Here is a 17,283-nt window from a genome sequence, read left to right on the forward strand (position 1 = left end):
TCCAATAATTTTACGAGAAGCAGAACTAGGTGTAGACTAAAACATATAAGTAGATTAGGAGGCAACCAAATCAATATAAGGAGTACAGTACCTATTTTAGGGAAATCAAGAGCACCAATTGGAGAATTCTTGAACTCGAAGACCTTCGAAGCTGCCCCTTTTTTCTTTCCTCAGAACAATACGTCTAACCTAATAGAAACCCTACTCAACTTATAACTATAGCCTTAGGTAGTTCCCACTAATAACGAACACCCACAATTATAGCCATCTAGTTTAACAAAATATCTAATATTCTAACTGAGATAAAAACTAAATTATTATGGTTAATTAAACTCATACCCTTGTAGTTATAATAACGACAATTGTATCCGTTGTGTACGCAAAAATAATTAATCAAGACCCAATCATAACACTCAATTAAATAATGGCCAAAATGATTAATAAAATAAATTAAAATTCTAGGCCATAACATCCAATATAAGAGTTTGTCCACGCGGGTGTTGGAAGGGTTCTTGTAGTCTCAGATTTCAGAATTTGAAAATGTGAATGAAAAAATAGAAAATTGAATCAAGCACCTATACATATCGGATTGAACTAATTGAGCTCAAAGCCTACTCAATTTTTTTTTAAATTATTAAACAGCTCAGATCATCCGTGCAAAACCAAAAGTGGGCCATGGCCGCCATTGGTTCCCACCGTCGGTCTCCGTAGCAAGTTTGAAAGGGTGAAGTGATTCTATCTATCAGTGCAACCGGAAGGCCTCAGCTTATGCCATGTGGCCCATGCCAATGGCAATGGCAAATAAAGGCTTTGACATTGTTTGTTTGGTAACTTTGGGTATTTAATAGTGGGTGGAGAGAGAAATATGGTAATGATGGGAGGAAAGGTAATGAGTGGAGAGAGATAGAGAGAGAAATGAAATTAATAATTTGAGAAATAGGGTAATTATTAGAAAAATATCTAGGATAATGATTGGAGAAAAATATAGGGTAATGATTGAAAAACAAAGCAAATATGAGAAACGAACAAGGCCAAAGTTCCTTTCGCATTTTAACTTTGTTTTACTTTTATTTTCTAATCATTAGTCTATTACTTTCTCTAATTACTTATCTTATTTTTCGAATTGTTACTTTCATTTATTTTTCTATCTCTCTTTACTCGTTACTTCTCTCTCCAATTATTACCATATTTCCTTTTCCACCCCGTTACCAAAACTATAATCCCCAAAACTAGCAAATGGACATGGCCAAAACCTCTTTAACAGTCAGGCATCACCGTTAATGTCCATGTTACCATTTTCCATTTTCAATTCAATTCCACGGAAGTGGACGACGGAGGTTAATTTAATAACGGAAGCGTAGTTTGGGAGTATAGATATCTGCAAAGCTTAGGAGATATTTGAATTTTGCCCTATTGTTAATGCGATTGAGGACTTGGTCGTTGCCAACTACTACAAGCAGGACCACATATTTGCGGTAAGAACTACACCCTTTGATCTCTGGTCTTCTCTCTTGCTGATTTTCCACCAAATCGTTTCTGTTCAGCCCCAATTCAGTTTTTAGACAGAAAAACATGGCTGCAAGTTCTGCAGCTGCCATCCTGATCCCTGCTGCTCAGACAATCCTGGGTGGCTTGATTCCACTTGTAACCCAGCAGATTAACCTGGCATGGGGTTTCAAAGAAGACCTCAGAAAGCTCCAAAGAAGATTGGAGAACATCGAAGCTCTGCTGCGTGATGCTGAGAAAGGGAGAATACCATCAGAAGCCCTGAAAAAGTGGCTGAAAAGTCTCAAGTCGGTAACCTGCGATGTGGAGAATGTGCTGGGTGAGTTTGCGTACGAAGCTCTTCGAAAGAAATTGGAGGTAGGAAGCCGGAAGAGGCACAAGGTACGCAACTTCTTCTCGCCCTCTAATCCGCTGGCATTTCGTCTCAAGATGGCCAATAGGGTGAACAATATCAATTTTCAATTGGACGAGATTTGTAAGGAAGCACGTGATATGGGTCTTAGACCTGCGGAGCAACTCATGAGTGCTTCTGTTCGGCCTAGTGAGCATAGGCCAACTACACCTTTTGTAGACAAATCACATTGCGTGGGGAGGGATGGTGATGTGGTAGTAGTAAGAGACATGTTACTTGGCTCTAAAGATGATTTATCTGTCATTGCTATCGTAGGAATGCCTGGGCTTGGGAAAACAACACTGGCCCAGTTAGTTTACCATGATAAGAAGGTTGTGGAGTTTTTTGGTGATAACAGAATATGGATTTGTGTGTCTAATGATTTCACAGAAGAAAGGTTATTGAATGAGATGGGGCAATATCTTTTTGGGATGGAATCTAAGATAACAAATATTGGAGCAATAGTAAAAAAGCTTGGAGAAAAACTGAAGGAAAAGAAATACTTACTCGTACTAGACGATGTTTGGAATAGGATTCCAGAAATATGGGAAGAATTTAGAAGTTCTTTGACAGGTATAGAGGGCTCCAACGAAAGCAAAATTATAGTTACTACCCGTAGTGTGGATGTGGTATACGCAATGCGGGTGCCCCAATCTCTTACCCATGCTTTGCAAAAACTGTCAGCTAATGATAGTTGGACCATGTTTAGGGAAAGGGCATTTGCAAGTGGAGGACCGATAGATACTCAAACTCTAGTAGAAATTGGTGGAAGAATGGTAGAAAAGTGTATGGGTGTGCCTTTGGCAATAAAGTCATTAGGAGGTTTATTGTATGACAAGAAATCTCTAACAGAATGGGAGTTCATTGAGGAGAGTGAAATATGGAGAAGTGAGGGTGCAATTCTTCCAGCATTAAGGCTTAGTTTCTACCATTTACCCTTCCCAAGTTTGAAACAATGTTTTGCTTATTGTTCTATTTTTCCAAAGGACCAATTGCTGAAAAAGGATGTCCTGATTCAGCTTTGGGCGAGTCTAGGTTATCTTCAGTCTCCTCCAAACAGAAATTTGGAAATGGAAGATGTAGGCCATGAATATTTTGATATCTTGTTGCGCAATTCATTATTTCAAGATGTTGTGTTGGATGAGAATAAGGATATTATTGCTTGCAAGATGCATGATCTCGTACATGATCTTGCTCTAGATGTTTCAGAGGGTAGTTTTTTGACTTTGGAAGCTAGTGAGGTTAAAGACCATCCCGAGGTTCAACATTTGTCATTGTGTCTCAAGGAAGAATCAAGGTTAGAATTTTCAAACGGAACTATTGGGAAACTGAGGTCACTATTTGTAACTGGAAATCTCCCCCCAAATAATGGAGATCTCAAATCTATCCGTGCCCTGAGTATAGTAGAATCTGATGGCAAAGAGTTGCCGAGTTCTATATGCAAGTTCATACATCTAAAATATCTTGACCTCTCAAAGTCTTCTTTTGAAAAAGTGCCCAATTCTATCACCAAGCTCTATAATTTGGAAACACTGAGGTTGCCACCGTCTTCAAATATTTTAGAAGAGATTCAAACAGAATTTCATAAGTTGGTTAGCTTGAGACATCTTTGCATGAAAGATGGACAAGCTAGCAGGAAAATTATTCCAAGCATGATAGGCCGTTTGACTTCTTTGCAGACATTACCATTCTTTTTTGTGGGTGAGGACAACGGCCATAAAATTGAAGAGCTGGGAAGCTTAAGCAAGCTAAGAGGTAGATTACGTGTCTATGATCTCCAACATGTGAAAGACAAGGAAGAAGCAGAAAGAGCTAAAATGTCTGAAAAATCAAAAGTTACAGAGTTGGAATTTCATTGGGATAGGAACCCTGGAATGTCGGACATGAACTACGGGGATGTGTTGGAAGGACTTAAACCTCACAAGAATCTTAAGAGTTTAATTCTCAGAGATTTCAGAGGAAGAAGATTGGCATCATGGATGAGGAGTAGAGATGATCAGTTGCTTCATAATTTAGTGAAGATCGAATTAATTGGCTGCAAATCATGTGAAGATATCCCAATACTCGGACACCTTCCGAACCTTGAAGTCGTTGTAATGGAAAAATTGGATAACGTGGAGATCATTGGTCCTGAATTCTATGGATTGGATGAACGAATTGTTGGTGGTAGTAGTAGTAGTAGTACTGTGGCTGCACCAGCACCAGCAGTATTTCCGGCATTGAAAAAACTCACTATTTGTGGTATGCGGAAGCTAAAAGAGTGGTCAGATGTATCGTCATTGCCTCCTGCTACCACAAGTATAATAGACTTCTTTCCTCGTCTCGAGGAGTTGCATATCTGGGAATGCCCTAACTTGATCACCATTCCAGGTCATGTGTTATGCATTCAAAATTTAGGTATTGGTACGGAAAGGATCTCCTTTGATTTTGTGAAAATTGTGAATGGACTCACTATGACCATAGTGGTAGATCCGGATTCGAAAAATGTCACTACTCTGATTGAACATTTGCTAGAAACAAGCAGCAAGTCCCTAAGAAGTCTGGGAATAGCGGATTTGAAGGAGTTGTGTTATTTACCAAAGCAACTACTAAAAGCTTCCCTTGAGTTTTTAGAAATAATTGTGTGCCCTAAACTGATGTACATAGGCGAAGAAACAGGAGGGGAATTCAAGAGCTGCCTAACATCCCTTGAAGAGCTTTCAATTCGAACGTGCATTCAGTTGAGATGCTTGCCAAAGGGGTTGCTACAACCAACCCTTGTAAGATTACACCTATGTTGGTCTTCCAATTTATTGGAGGCCAGCCCAGATGAATTGTGCAACCTCACGTCCCTTCAGGATCTGGAATTGGTCAGCTGTAACTCACGATGGGTGAGGTGTTGGGAGGAGGGGCAATTCTGTTTGACCAGTCTTCGTATGTTGGATATAGGTACCTTCTCAGAAGAGCTGGGTTATTTCCCCTGGCCAAAGGTTGAGTTGGCCAAAGCTCAAAAGCCGCAACATTACCCATTCATGTTCCTAGAATCTCTTAAGTTAAGGGGATGGCCAAAGCTCAAGTGCCTTCCCGATCAACTTCGGCTCCTCACTTCCTTAAGAAAGTTGGTAGTTGATAAATTTGGTGGGTTGGAAGCTCTACCGGAGTGGTTGGGTAACTTTTCATCTCTTGAATCATTGAAGCTCCTGGAATGCCCTAATCTGACAAGGTTACCCTCACTGGGAAATTTTCAACTTCTCAAGAATTTACAATCTCTGAAGATATACTATTGTTCCCTTCTAACAGAAAGGTGCAAAGAAGGGGGAGAAGAGTGGCACAAGATTGCTCATATTCAGAAGCTCGTGATACGCGGTAACTTCTCCAATTGCTCATTTTCGTGATTTTCTTCTCTCTTTCTCTATCCCTTTCTCTCAGTTTTGGATTTGTACTAGTCATTTTTCATGTGGATTTTTGGAAAATACACGGAAATGTCATCTAACCTGACTTAGTGGTCACGAAATCAGAGCTAATATTAAACGACATTTGTTTGGATTCACTGAATATGTTAGGGTTCCCAAAAACACAGTTTGGTAGCTGGATCAAAAAAGGAAAAAGATCTGGTCTTTCTCAATCTCACTCTCTCGCGTGATACAGACTCGCAACGCCTTCAACGAATCTTCACCTTGAATCTCCTCTGTTGACCAGCTTGGCTAGTTAGGTTTTTGTGTGTAATGTTTGTGGTTGTTCATCCATTAACATTCCTTAACACCTTCTTCTCAATCTATTATTGTCTCAGAGCCCTGGAGAATACTCGGTTATGGACTTGGTTTCTCAATCAGAAACCAATCTTCATCGTAAATTGGAGCTTGATTAGAAATTTCCCCTATTTTATTCATCTACTAGTTAAATTAGGTTTTCTTCTTTGCTGCGAAGGTATATAGAAGTCAAGCCAGGTTGATATGAGCAAAAGTCTTGGGTTAAATTCCTACACACACCCCAACAGAACCCATATAGTCCCTAATCATTGGGGGTATGGGCGGGAGAGGAATGGAGACAAACCTAACCTTCGGCAATATGCACAAAGTGGCTGCTCTCGGAATAACACTGAAACAGTTGCCCCCTATACCTGTTTTGTTGCGGAACCATGCCCCCAAATCAAAGCCAAATGGCATCAATAAGAGAGGGCAAGCTTAGAGACCCAATTCAATTTCTATGCACATTCTCATGCTTCCTTTATTGATAGTCCAAAGCATTGGTATGCACAATGGAAACAAAAATGTCTGGGCAAAAAACTTAGCTGGCTGATTTGTAATCAAAATGCATGCGTGAGTGTATGTGTGTGTTGTGGTTGCAGATTATGAGTTTCTTATAGCCTGAACCTTCCTTAAGTTGTCTTAAAACTCAAGGGTTTCCACTCTTAATTAATTGCCATTGTTTTGTAGATGATTAAATGCCTATCTAATATTTGACAAAATGCCTCATTATATCTTGTGTTTATATCCTATTAAATATCAATGTTAGTCATTATGCAAAATCCGTTGCTTTACTCATCTTAGTTTTTGTTTTTCCCATATTAACCCAATGCATTTATTTGTGTTTTTGTTGCTCCATTAATTAAACATGTGGATCCATTAGCTAGATTAACACTATAGGATTCTATGCTTGTTTATTTGTATCTGCTTTGATATTTAGTCATGCTTGGTTTCCAAATCAGGACTTTAGTTCATGGATAATGTCTGACGATTAGCTAGGTATATAGGGGTATATATAATCCTGGAGGATGTCGATGATTTACCCAATAGCTTGGAGAGAGAGCATTTGTGGAACTTTGATATACATCATTGCTTTACACTTTAGTTCTTTCAAATTATTGCTGTATGCAATTAGTAACTTGCATTTTGTACCTTGTTTTACAGATTCTGATTCAGATTGATTGGTTTAATCATGGCTCCTGGGAAAAAGGCAATGACATCAGTTAGGAGATCCTCTACCCTTTCACCATCACAATCGAGCCCAACATAAATTGCTGCACCATCTCAACCCCAGGATCTTCCACCACAGAATACTGATGCTTTGGGTGATGCATCATTTTCTGCACAGTCTAATGGCACAGGTAAGCTTCGACTGGCTTAGAAAGCTAGTCTATTTAGTCATACCAATTAACTTGAGATGTGCATTCTGTTTATTATGCAGTTTCTAATGTGCAATATGTAGTCTGTAAATGCACTCTGCTTATGGGTTCTGCAATATGGACTTTGTTTAAGCTATCATAAATAGTCCATCATTAACTCATGGGAGGGGGTGTGTCTGGTTCTGTTTATTTTTTGGTTGGGCCCTTGTTATTTGGTTCTTCCAAGTTGGGTTGGACTTTGGGGTTTTTTGTTTGGTTATTGGTCTTTTGGTAATCTCTGGTGACAGTTTCTACTGCTGCTCATCATGCTTTGGTGCCTTTTCAAGTTTTGCATGCATTGTGCCTGCTTTTCTTGTTAAGTTGCGAGTTGGATGTTCAGTTTTTTTGCTCTTTCGTTGTCCTTCCTGATCTAGTTTCTGGCCTTGTATTGTACCTTTTTTCCTATTTTTGTTTTGGTTTGGATCTAGTTCAGAGGAATTGTATGTTTGGTTATTTACACAATTGCAGGTAGAGATGCTGCATGTGTGAGGAAAATCTTCTCAGTCCGGTGTGCCAGTTGACGGTGGAGGAGATGTCTAGAGAGGTGCTTGGGAAGAGGAGGGAAACAAACAAACACATACTTCATTTATCCATCGTGGCAGATACATATCTTTGACGGTTGGTCGACTCTCTCGTGGTAAGTATGCTTACCTACTTATTGTTGTGGTATCGCATTGCACCCATCAGATTAGAAGTGAAAACAGATATAGCTCACAACATTTTGCATGATTTATACCTAAATACCATCAAGTATCGAGATGTCCCTACTGTACACTAATGGTTTTCAAGTATGGCACAGCATGCCTTGAGAATTTGGCAGGTCCCTTTGTTTTTATTGTTTGGTCAGATCCTGTAAGATTTTTCTGGACTGAACCCTTTTGTTGTTTTTTGCTGATGTATGGGACTATTTTTTCCAATAAAGCCAAACAAATCGCAAAAAGATGGTGAGTTTGACTGCTTAATTTTCCGGAAAAAATAATTTTATAGGCCCTATGGGCTTATTTTATGTTTTGGCTATGCGCAAGCATCTGACTTGTTATTCCTTTCATTTTCCTAGATGGTGATGTATGGCCTCCTTTTTTTTTCTCTCTATGGTACGTTGTGTTACCACTTCCGTAATGCTAGATTACTATCTCTCTCTCTCTCTCTCTCTCTCTCTCTCTCTCTCCAATTAGTCAGTGGGTTGAATATCTACGAAGTTATTCCTCATTGGAGATTCCCACTGTTTTACTACACTACTGCTTACACGTTAGGTCTCCTTACATATCTGCAGAAGAAAAACTTGTTCTCTTTGTCAGAATTGATCAAGAGGCTCAGAATTGATCAAGAGGCTCCCAATGGGATAAAATGGCTTCCATAATTGTCCAGTGGCACATGTTCAGCAGGTAAGAGGTTATTGGCACGTACTACATTTTATCATTTACACCGGAAACCTATGTAAGTAGATGAAAGACCATACTTTGTACCTTTTCTCTCTCACATCTTCCAGGATCTTTGCCTTGTCCTTTTCTCCCATGAATGTTCTGTAATTTTTTGGCTCGTTTTGGACTTCTCGGCCTCCATGGTCCGGACTAGCGCTTGTAGGCAGTTTCTGGAGCGATCTAATTTTTTGGTCCGGACCAGCGCACACTTGGTCCGGACCAGCATGCACGTTTCAGCCGATTTTGGTTATATTATGGACTTCCTAAAGAATGATTTTGGAGTTTCTTTTTTGGTTTTAGTCTCTATATGCAAAGGAAATATAATCTGGCAAGGATTCTGGCTTTAGGAAGCAATCTGTGGCTATAAATATAGCTTTGCTCTCTCATTAGGATTTGGACTTCTTGAGTGAATCCCTTTGAGAGGCCCCTAGGGGGTCTCATCGGTAGAACCTTAGGGTTCGTCTGGAAGATCTTCATCTGTTTCTGGTTGCCCCTTCTTTGGTGGGTTCTGTAGGTCTCCGGCCGTCTGGAAGATCATCTGTTTCGGCGATTCTTTCTGGTTGAAACCGTAGGGTTTCTTGAGAATCACTTGTTTCTGTGTGGCATCCGGTCACATCTGTGGAACTTTGTTCCGTCTGTGTCTCTTGGTTAAAAAACCTAGGGGTTTTGTGAGACTTGATGAGAGAGAATCTATATTTGGTGAGAGATTCTAATCTGGTTTTTTATTTGGTGAAAGAACTTGTATTTTGGAGTTGGAATCGTCTCTCGTTCGCTTGCCCGTGGAGTAGGTTTACAGCCGTAAACCGAACCACGTATACCCTGGTCTCTCTTATTTGTTTTTTTTTTTGTTTGGTTTGGTTTCTCTGTTGATTTTCGCATATGTTTTGTTTGGTTATTTTCAATATCATAAACATCAATAATCGTCGGGTTGCGGTTGGGTTCAAGGGGGGCTCGCTGCACAACAAACTGGTATCAGAGCTTAGGTTCTGACCTAGGCATCCGTTTCGTTCCGCTGCTAAGTTTTGGTAGATTATTGGTGGTTTATGGATATTTGGGAGAAGTTGGTTTCGGTGGAGAAACTTGGAGATGAAGATTCTTGGTTTTATGTTTTTGGGCTCATCATCAGTCTGCCGTTCAAATGAACGGATTGGAATTTTGGGATTTGACTATGAAGATGTTCTTATGGGTACTGGCCAGGCTTATGAGATGTTGGAGATAGGAAAATTCTTTTGGAGTTGGATGATGCAACCGTCCGTGTTCGATGATTATCGGACTTGGTGGAGAATCTCATCAATTTGGAAGGTAATTTGGTTTATTCGTTTTGGATTTATCTCTTTGGTTATTAGTTTTGGAAATTTGCACGGGCTTGTGAATTTGGTGGAGATAAATCACTTGGATATGTTTTTTGGTACTGCTGATAGTTTAGTAATTAGTTTGAGCGCCTTGGGCGTTTTGTGGCATCCTTTCAAAGACGATTTGGTTTCATTACTTTTGGGTGTCTTGGGTTTGCTGTCTGGATTGTTGGGTTTTGGGCATCTTGTAGTATCACTCGAAGATGTTTTGGAATTAGATTATATGACTGGAACTTGTCTGCCACTTTCGAATTTGGTTGCGCACTTATTTTTGGGATTGGTTTGTATTTTGAAGTTTGCTCGATTCTTCAAAATTTGACTCTTTTAGGTTAAACTGAAGTTATGTTCCAGTACTTCAGAATTTGGTTAGAGCTTGTTTGATCAGCAGTTAATCTGGTTTGGTTTGTAGAGAGCTTGATTAGGGTTTTTTGGCTCGCTCTCTAGCCCGTGGTTTGTTTTGGTTGGAAGCTCGGTTCATGATTTTGTTCGCTCTCTAAGTTTGGGTATTTGTTTGGCTCTTTCTGTGTGACTCGAGCTTTGGATGAAGAGCACTCTGTTTGGTTGGTAGAATCTGGTTTTGGCTCGATATATCTCAAGCGTTTGTTTGTTTGGTGAAAGCTTGGTTGCTTCCGTATCTGAAGATTGGTTTGGGTTGGCTCGATGCATCTTGGGCATTGGATTTGAGTACTTGACTTTGGTTTGATATGTCTCAAGCATTCGGCTTGGGTTGTGTGGATTGGTTCATGTGACTCGATCACTTGGTTGTTTTGCAATTCACTTGTCTTCGGTTAATCGGCTTTGTTGGAGCTTAGAGTTTGATTATCGAGCATTTGTTTCGCGTGCAATTTGTTGGTATTGTTTTGGATTCGCATGGGGATTGGACATCTTGCCAAGGTGGAGATTTGTGGGATTTCGATTGGTATGCTATTATTGGTACGGTACCTGGATATCTCGCCAAGGTGGAGATTTGTAATTTTTTGGCTCGTCTTGGACTTCTCGGCCTCCATGGTCCGGACCAGCGCTTGTAGGCGGTTTCTGGAGCGATCTAATTTTTTGGTCCGGACCAGCATGCGCATTTAAGCCGATTTTGGTTATATTATGGACTTCCTAAAGAATGATTTTGGAGTTTCCTTTTTGGTTTTAGTCTCTATATGCAAAGGAAATATAATCTGGCAAGGATTCTGGCTTTAGGAAGCAATCTGTGGCTATAAATATAGTCTTGCTCTCTCATTAGGATTTGGACTTCTTGAGTGAATCCCTTTGAGAGGCCCCTAGGGGGTCTCATCTGTAGAACCTTAGGGTTCGTCTGGAAGATCTTCATATGTTTCTGGTTGCCCCTTCTTTGGTGGGTTCTGTAGGTCTCTAGCCGTCTGGAAGATCATCTGTTACGGCGATTCTTTCTGGTTGAAACTGTAGGGTTTCTTAAGAATCATTTGTTTCTGTGTGGCATCCGGTCACATCTGTGGACCTTTGTTCCGTCTGTCTCTTGGTTAAAAAACCGAGGGGTTTTGTGAGACTTAATGAGAGAGAATCTGTATTTGGTGAGAGATTCCAATCGGGTATTTTATTTGGTGAGAGAACTTGTATTTTGGAGTTGGAATCGCTTCTCGTTCGCTTGCCCGTGGAGCAGGTTTATAGCCGTAAACCGAACCACGTATATCCTGGTCTGTCTTTTTTTTTTTTGTTTGGTTTGGTTTCTTTGTTGATTTTCGCATATGTTTTGTTTGGTTATTTTCAATATCATGAACATCAATAATCGTCAGGTTGCGGTTGGGTCCTAGGGGGGCTTGCCGCACAACATGTTCTGGTTTTCTTTGAATGACTATTTGCATTCGATGTCATTTGTAGGCTCAATAAATTCTTGTTGTGCTGCCATACATGTTTCCTGAGCTTGAAGCTCCGGTTCCAGGCAGCATCGCAGATTGCAATTGTAGGGCAATCCAAGCCATCTTCCAAATTAACTAGGAAGCAATCCATATTCTAATATCATTGATTGCTGTGGTCAATAATGAAATCCACGCGTTTCAATTTTCCGTATCTTCCCAATTGTTGTGATCACCAAGGGTGCAATAACCTGACAAGGGTTCTCTGTTTATATTCTCGTGTCCAAAGAAACGATGCAAAGAAGAAAGGGAAAAAGAGTGGTACGAGATTGCTCACATTCCATCGCTCAAAATATCCGGTAACTTATCCAATTGCCCATTTTCATGATTTTCTTCTTCTACTACTTCTTGCTCTCTCTCTCTCTCTCTCTCTCTCTCTCTCACACACACACACACACACACACACACACACACATGTTTGAGTTTCCATTTGTGTCATTTTTCATGTATACAGATAAATGTCAACACATGATGCGTTGGGCTTTCAGATCTCGCTACCTGTGCAACGGTTCCCTCCCTCTGCAACTCTGTTGTGTCAAGATAACCGTTAAAAGCGTCCTGCCAACCATGTAATCACTCACTTTCTGCATTTTCTTTATTTTGCAGTTTTTGATTAATATCCCTGGCCAATATAAATAATTAGTTTGATAAACTCGTTGAAATTCCATATCCAGCTGTTTGATTTATGGCACATCTGATGACAATGGAAGGAAAATGGTTCTGAAACCACGTGAAATAACTCCGTCAAAGAAAAAGGTATGTGAATGGTAGTCTGTTTATCGATCTCTTTAAATACTTGAAGTGGTCTATACTTGAGAATGTGTCTTCTGTTGACACTCAGTGTACAAACTGGAAAGGATAAGGTTCAATGCACGATGGCAAGTACGAAATTAGATTGCAGTTGCTCCTCTTTGCATAATTTATAAGACTGGCCAACTAACTCAATGTGCACCATTTTTGTTTTCTGTTTTGAACCCTTTCCAAAGCGTTTTTTTTTTTGCAGAATGTTTGGAATGCAAAGCTAAAAATGTGGAATTCACGACATCATTTAGGTTCTCAAAAGGCTTGGTCTACATTTTTCTGCGCAAAGATTTTTCGTTAGCCCTGAATTCCATCCCGGCTTGGTTCAAATTGTTTAGCAGTTTTTCCCTTCTGCTTTACTTTAAATTTTCCAGAGATAATAATCTTGCAACGTCAGTGTGCAGTTGTTTGCTCAACTGGAAGTTGATCAGAAACGATTTTGCAAAAAGGTAGAGATTTTGGTCCAGGACTTCAATGTCTAATCTCCCCCTAATGAGGCAGCGAATATTGCATTATAGCAGGTTTTTGGTTCCAGTTCCAACTAATTTGTGTTTATTCTTGTTCCTTATATGAATGCTCGTCTTCATTCATGACATAAATATAATTTATATATGGTTATGTCTTATTACTTGCACATTTACTCGGAAACAACCTCTTCGCATGCAGGGATAAAGGACCCATACATCTGAAGTTAACATTGCAGAGGAGCCTACGGACTCTCACATGTTAGGCTTTGAAAGCTTTCATAGAGATTATGAAGCAAAACCTGGCAACTCAGCTTCATATCATTCAAGAGTCCAGAAGATATTTCGGATAGCCTAAGGAAACTTGATTGGTTGATAGAGAAAAGCAGCGGCTACAGATTTTTCTGTTTCCAGCTTGCTTACGCACCGTACTTTACTCCTTTCCCCACAACAAGCAGAATCGGGGAATTATCAGGGGATTACAACCATAGCACCTCAGAAATAGAGTTGAGTCATGTGTACATCCTAGCATTTTGTTTTCGATCGGAAACCTTTAACGTGGTAGAGATCTTGTACGTGCACCAGTTACATTTTCTTTTGGGTGGAATTTCTCTCTCAATTTAGCATTCTCAAATTCTGTCCATACAAAACACTTTCGATGTACACATTGTATTCGCTGAATAGGGCTCCAAGTGCATTTTTTGAGTATCGCTGGTATACCGTTATTTTAACGTAATCGCAATAAACCAAAAACCAGGAAGGGACTTGTTCAGATACGGATGACCACCCTAACCGGGAAGAGAGTCATCAGTTAAATAAAATGAAAGAGATTAATTTGGTCTGAATGAAAACAGTAGAATATTTCAAGTTCCAACCATATTACTCTATCTAAAACTACACCTGAGTATTTGTGGCCAAATTGTTAAACCACTTTTAAAGCAAACAAGGTAAAAGAAATGATTACATGTCTGCATCAGGTTTGCAAGTGTGGAACCGAGAGTTTTTCTTGCAATGACGCAAATGAACATTACTGTATCGGTGTCGGATTCATGAGTGTATGATATGATATCTCTTAGGTTTATGACGGTATGATGTCACTATGATCCGTTACCATCACTCTCTCTGGGCCGAGACATTAAGGCTTTCTGTGCGAAATACAGTCCAGTTACCATCCAAGATACTAAGCAAAAGGTACAAAATAGAGCTAAGGGATGTCCATCTACCGTTATCTCAGGCTGCTTTTCTAAGCATAACCAAAGCCAGCACTTGACGCGGATGTTTGACCGCAACGCAATGGCGCTGGCTGAGAAGGCGCCGTGTACTACTCCCCTCTTTTTGTTCTCGAATCCAATCCCGTGTGAAAATGATCACTTGGTGACATCTCTTTTCCATAGATTGAAAAGTGCTTCTAGTCGTCGAAGAGGAAATTACAAGTGGAGGAAAGTTCGTAAAAAGTCACCCGCGTATAAATAAATGATTAAAATCCTTCCATTTATTTTACTAACTTATTCAGTAGGAGCAAATCTAGCAAAGGCCACAATATCATTACAATTTACAAACCCATGTCTAACGGCATACACATGAATTTAAAGCTTTCATAGACATTATGAAGCTGGCAACTCAGCTTCGTATCATTCGAGAGTCCAGAAGATATTTCGTATAGCCTAAGTAAACTTGATCGGTTGATAGAGAAAAGCGGCGGGCTACAGATTCTTCAGTTTCCAGCTTGCTTGTGGACTGTACTTTTAAACGTTTCTCCACAACAAACAGAGGCAGCATTGCAGAATGCAGTTGCAGAGCAATTCAAGCCATCTTCTAAGTCATCTTGCAAGAATCGAGGAATTATCAGGGGAATACAACCATAGTTCTTCAGAAATAGAGTTGAGTCATATGTACATCCTAGCAGCATTTTGTTTTAAGATCAGAAACCTTTAATGTGGTAGAGATCTTGTACATGCACTATTTACATTTTCTTTGGGGTGGAATTTCTCTCACAATTTAGCATTCTCATCCATACGCATTTTATTCGCTGAATAGGGCTCCAAGTGCATTTTGTGAATATAGCTGGTATACCGTTATTTTAATGGAATCGCATTAAACCAAAATCCAGGAAGAGACTTGTTCAGATACGGATGGCCATCGAAACCAGGAAGAGAGTCATCAGTTAAATAAAAAAAAGAGATAATTTGGTGTGAAAACTGCGAATGAAAAATGTAGCAAGGTAGATCAAAACAAAATAGAAGAATATTTCAAGTTCCAACCGTATTATTGTGGTAAACCACTTTTAAAGCGAACAAAGGTAAAAGAAATGATTACATGTCTGTATCAGGTGTGCAAGTGAGGAACTGAGAGTTCTTCTTTCAGAGACAGACTCATGAGTGTATGATCTGATATCTCGTAGGTTTATAACGGTATCCATTACCATCACTCTCTTTGGGCCTAGACAGTAAGGCTTTCTGAGTGAAATACAGCCCTGTGACCATCCAAGTTCTAAGCAAAAGGTACAAAATAGAGCCAAGGGGTGTTATCTCAGGCTGCTTTTCTAAGCATAACCAAAGCCAGCACTTTACGGCAGATGCTTGATCGCCACGCAATGGCGCTGGCGGAGAAGGCGCGTGAACTACTACGTACCCCATTACGTGAATTTCCTGCAATCAATGTGTTCCACGAAACAAGATGTCTCTTTGGCATGATTTCAAAAACTTTTCTAATATCCAATGTGCAAAGCCCCGTTTTCTCCATTCCTTCTCGATACTTCACTACTCATCCCTCCTGAATAACCAAAATCCTCTGCTTGTGAGTTACTTTGACGTGATGACGCGGAACATAGATCATTTTCTTTGAGTAACCCATAAGGTCACCACCCGCGTTGCGTTTTTCGAATTTATGGATCAATAAGTTCTTCCAACTAGTACTACCATAACTCTCACCACTAGGTGCTTCTCTCTCCGAATTCCTACCAAATTCCATCAGTTGTAACCTCGTAACGCATGTCATTGCCAACAATTTCGTTATCATCCAGCAAACAATTCCTACATTGAACAGTTTTTGTTAGTTCAGTCATATATTTAATGAAACAATTGACCAGCAAAACCACTCAACCCACCATTTCCACCCAAACTTCCCAACTTCAAGTACATGGCCATGAATGCATTGCCCATGTTCAAATCCGAATTGACACCAACCTAGAAATTTGTATGATTGACAGAATATGGAGAAAATAGAGTATTTCATTTAATGATATATTTTGAAATTTTGAAGGGGCATTTTTTCAAACAAAAGGGCATAACATTCCATTCATAATGACATGCCCAAAAGGAACAACAATGTTGTTTTATACCTATCTTTTTCTTCAATTGATTTGCCAATATCCAGATTTCAAATAAGATTTGGAGAAAAACCGACGCTGGATCGCAATCTATCTAGTTGGTTTTTTCTATTTGGAATAGGGCATCTCATCCATTTTAGAGACAGACTCATGAGTGCATGAACTGATATCTCGTAGGTTTATAACGGTATATATCCATTACCATCACTCTCTTTGGGCCAAGACAGTAAGAATTTCTGAGCGAAATACAGCCCTGTTACAATCCAAGATGGAGTACTAAGCAAAAGGTACAAAATAGAGCTAAGGGGTGTTCATCTACCGTTATCTCACCTCAGGCTGCTTTTCTAAGCATAACCAAAGCCAGCACTCAACGGCGGATGCTTGATCGCCACGCATTGGCGCTGGCTGAGAAGTCACGTGTACGACTACACCATTATGTGAATTTCCTGCAATCAATGTGTTCCATGAAACAAGATGTCTCTTTGGCATGATTTCAAAAACATTTTAAGACATCATATAGAGGCTTACAATTAATGACAAGTATGGAAACGCCTCGCTCTTTCTCAGCATTTTATTCACAGAAAAAGCAGTGCAATAAAAGCTACGAAAGGTGGTTGAGGAAGACTTGCCATGATGCAATATCATTTTAGCAAAGACAGCTTTTGCAATAGGTGGCAGAAAAGGGATTTTATAAAGAAAATTTTATATCAAGATGAGGAATTTTTTTTCAAAAATAAGATTATAAAACAGAAAGATCGAAAAAATAAAAAAGTAAAAGGCCTTGTATGACTCCACAATAACTGGGACACGTGGCTTCCAGACCTAAAGCATAAAATCTAGATTCCGTTACAATAGTTTCCTGTTTAAAGCTCCAGTACGCCAGTATGAGGTAGAACTCCAGAATCTCCTTATGCTTTTTCTATTCTTTTCCTCCACTTCTCTTCATTATAGAGATTAATGAAAATTTTTTGCCTTTCAAAAAAAAAGTTTCTTT

General features: G+C 39.7%; 2 protein-coding genes and 1 non-coding gene across 18 annotated transcripts in view; 1 reads left to right on the forward strand and 2 right to left on the reverse strand.

Annotated features, from left to right (window-relative positions):
- The first annotated feature begins 1,395 nt into the window (after window positions 1-1,395).
- Window positions 1,396-13,666, forward strand: LOC131322157 (putative disease resistance protein RGA4). 16 transcript variants are annotated; one of them, XM_058353373.1, is made up of 11 exons: window positions 1,407-5,242; window positions 6,787-6,983; window positions 7,509-7,677; window positions 8,098-8,134; window positions 8,314-8,425; window positions 11,926-11,995; window positions 12,185-12,265; window positions 12,371-12,452; window positions 12,700-12,748; window positions 12,902-13,018; window positions 13,164-13,666. In XM_058353373.1, exons 1-2 carry the CDS (start codon window positions 1,573-1,575, stop codon window positions 6,801-6,803), a joined length of 3,687 nt encoding a protein of 1,228 aa, XP_058209356.1. In that variant the 5' UTR covers window positions 1,407-1,572; the 3' UTR covers window positions 6,804-6,983; window positions 7,509-7,677; window positions 8,098-8,134; window positions 8,314-8,425; window positions 11,926-11,995; window positions 12,185-12,265; window positions 12,371-12,452; window positions 12,700-12,748; window positions 12,902-13,018; window positions 13,164-13,666. The 16 variants fall into 16 exon arrangements, with proteins under 16 accessions (XP_058209357.1, XP_058209356.1, XP_058209371.1 ...); XM_058353388.1 differs by having other exon boundaries at window positions 7,509-7,984; window positions 8,098-8,425; window positions 12,151-12,265; XM_058353376.1 differs by adding an exon at window positions 7,963-7,984 and having other exon boundaries at window positions 12,151-12,265; window positions 12,700-13,666.
- On the reverse strand, window positions 5,998-6,109 carry LOC131324953 (small nucleolar RNA snoR100). The gene has a single exon (XR_009199534.1). It is a non-coding gene; the product is annotated as a small nucleolar RNA snoR100 (small nucleolar RNA).
- Window positions 13,667-14,937: 1,271 nt separating the features above from the next.
- Window positions 14,938-17,283, reverse strand: part of LOC131322163 (uncharacterized) — a 38,801-nt gene continuing 36,455 nt past the window's right edge. Inside the window, exon 13 of the mRNA XM_058353398.1 lies at window positions 14,938-14,965. Coding sequence (XP_058209381.1) covers window positions 14,953-14,965 — 13 coding nt within the window. The 3' untranslated portion in view covers window positions 14,938-14,952. The remainder of the gene's footprint in view (window positions 14,966-17,283) is intronic.

Source organism: Rhododendron vialii, chromosome 4a (assembly GCF_030253575.1).
Source record: "Rhododendron vialii isolate Sample 1 chromosome 4a, ASM3025357v1".
Taxonomy (NCBI): Eukaryota; Viridiplantae; Streptophyta; class Magnoliopsida; order Ericales; family Ericaceae; genus Rhododendron; species Rhododendron vialii.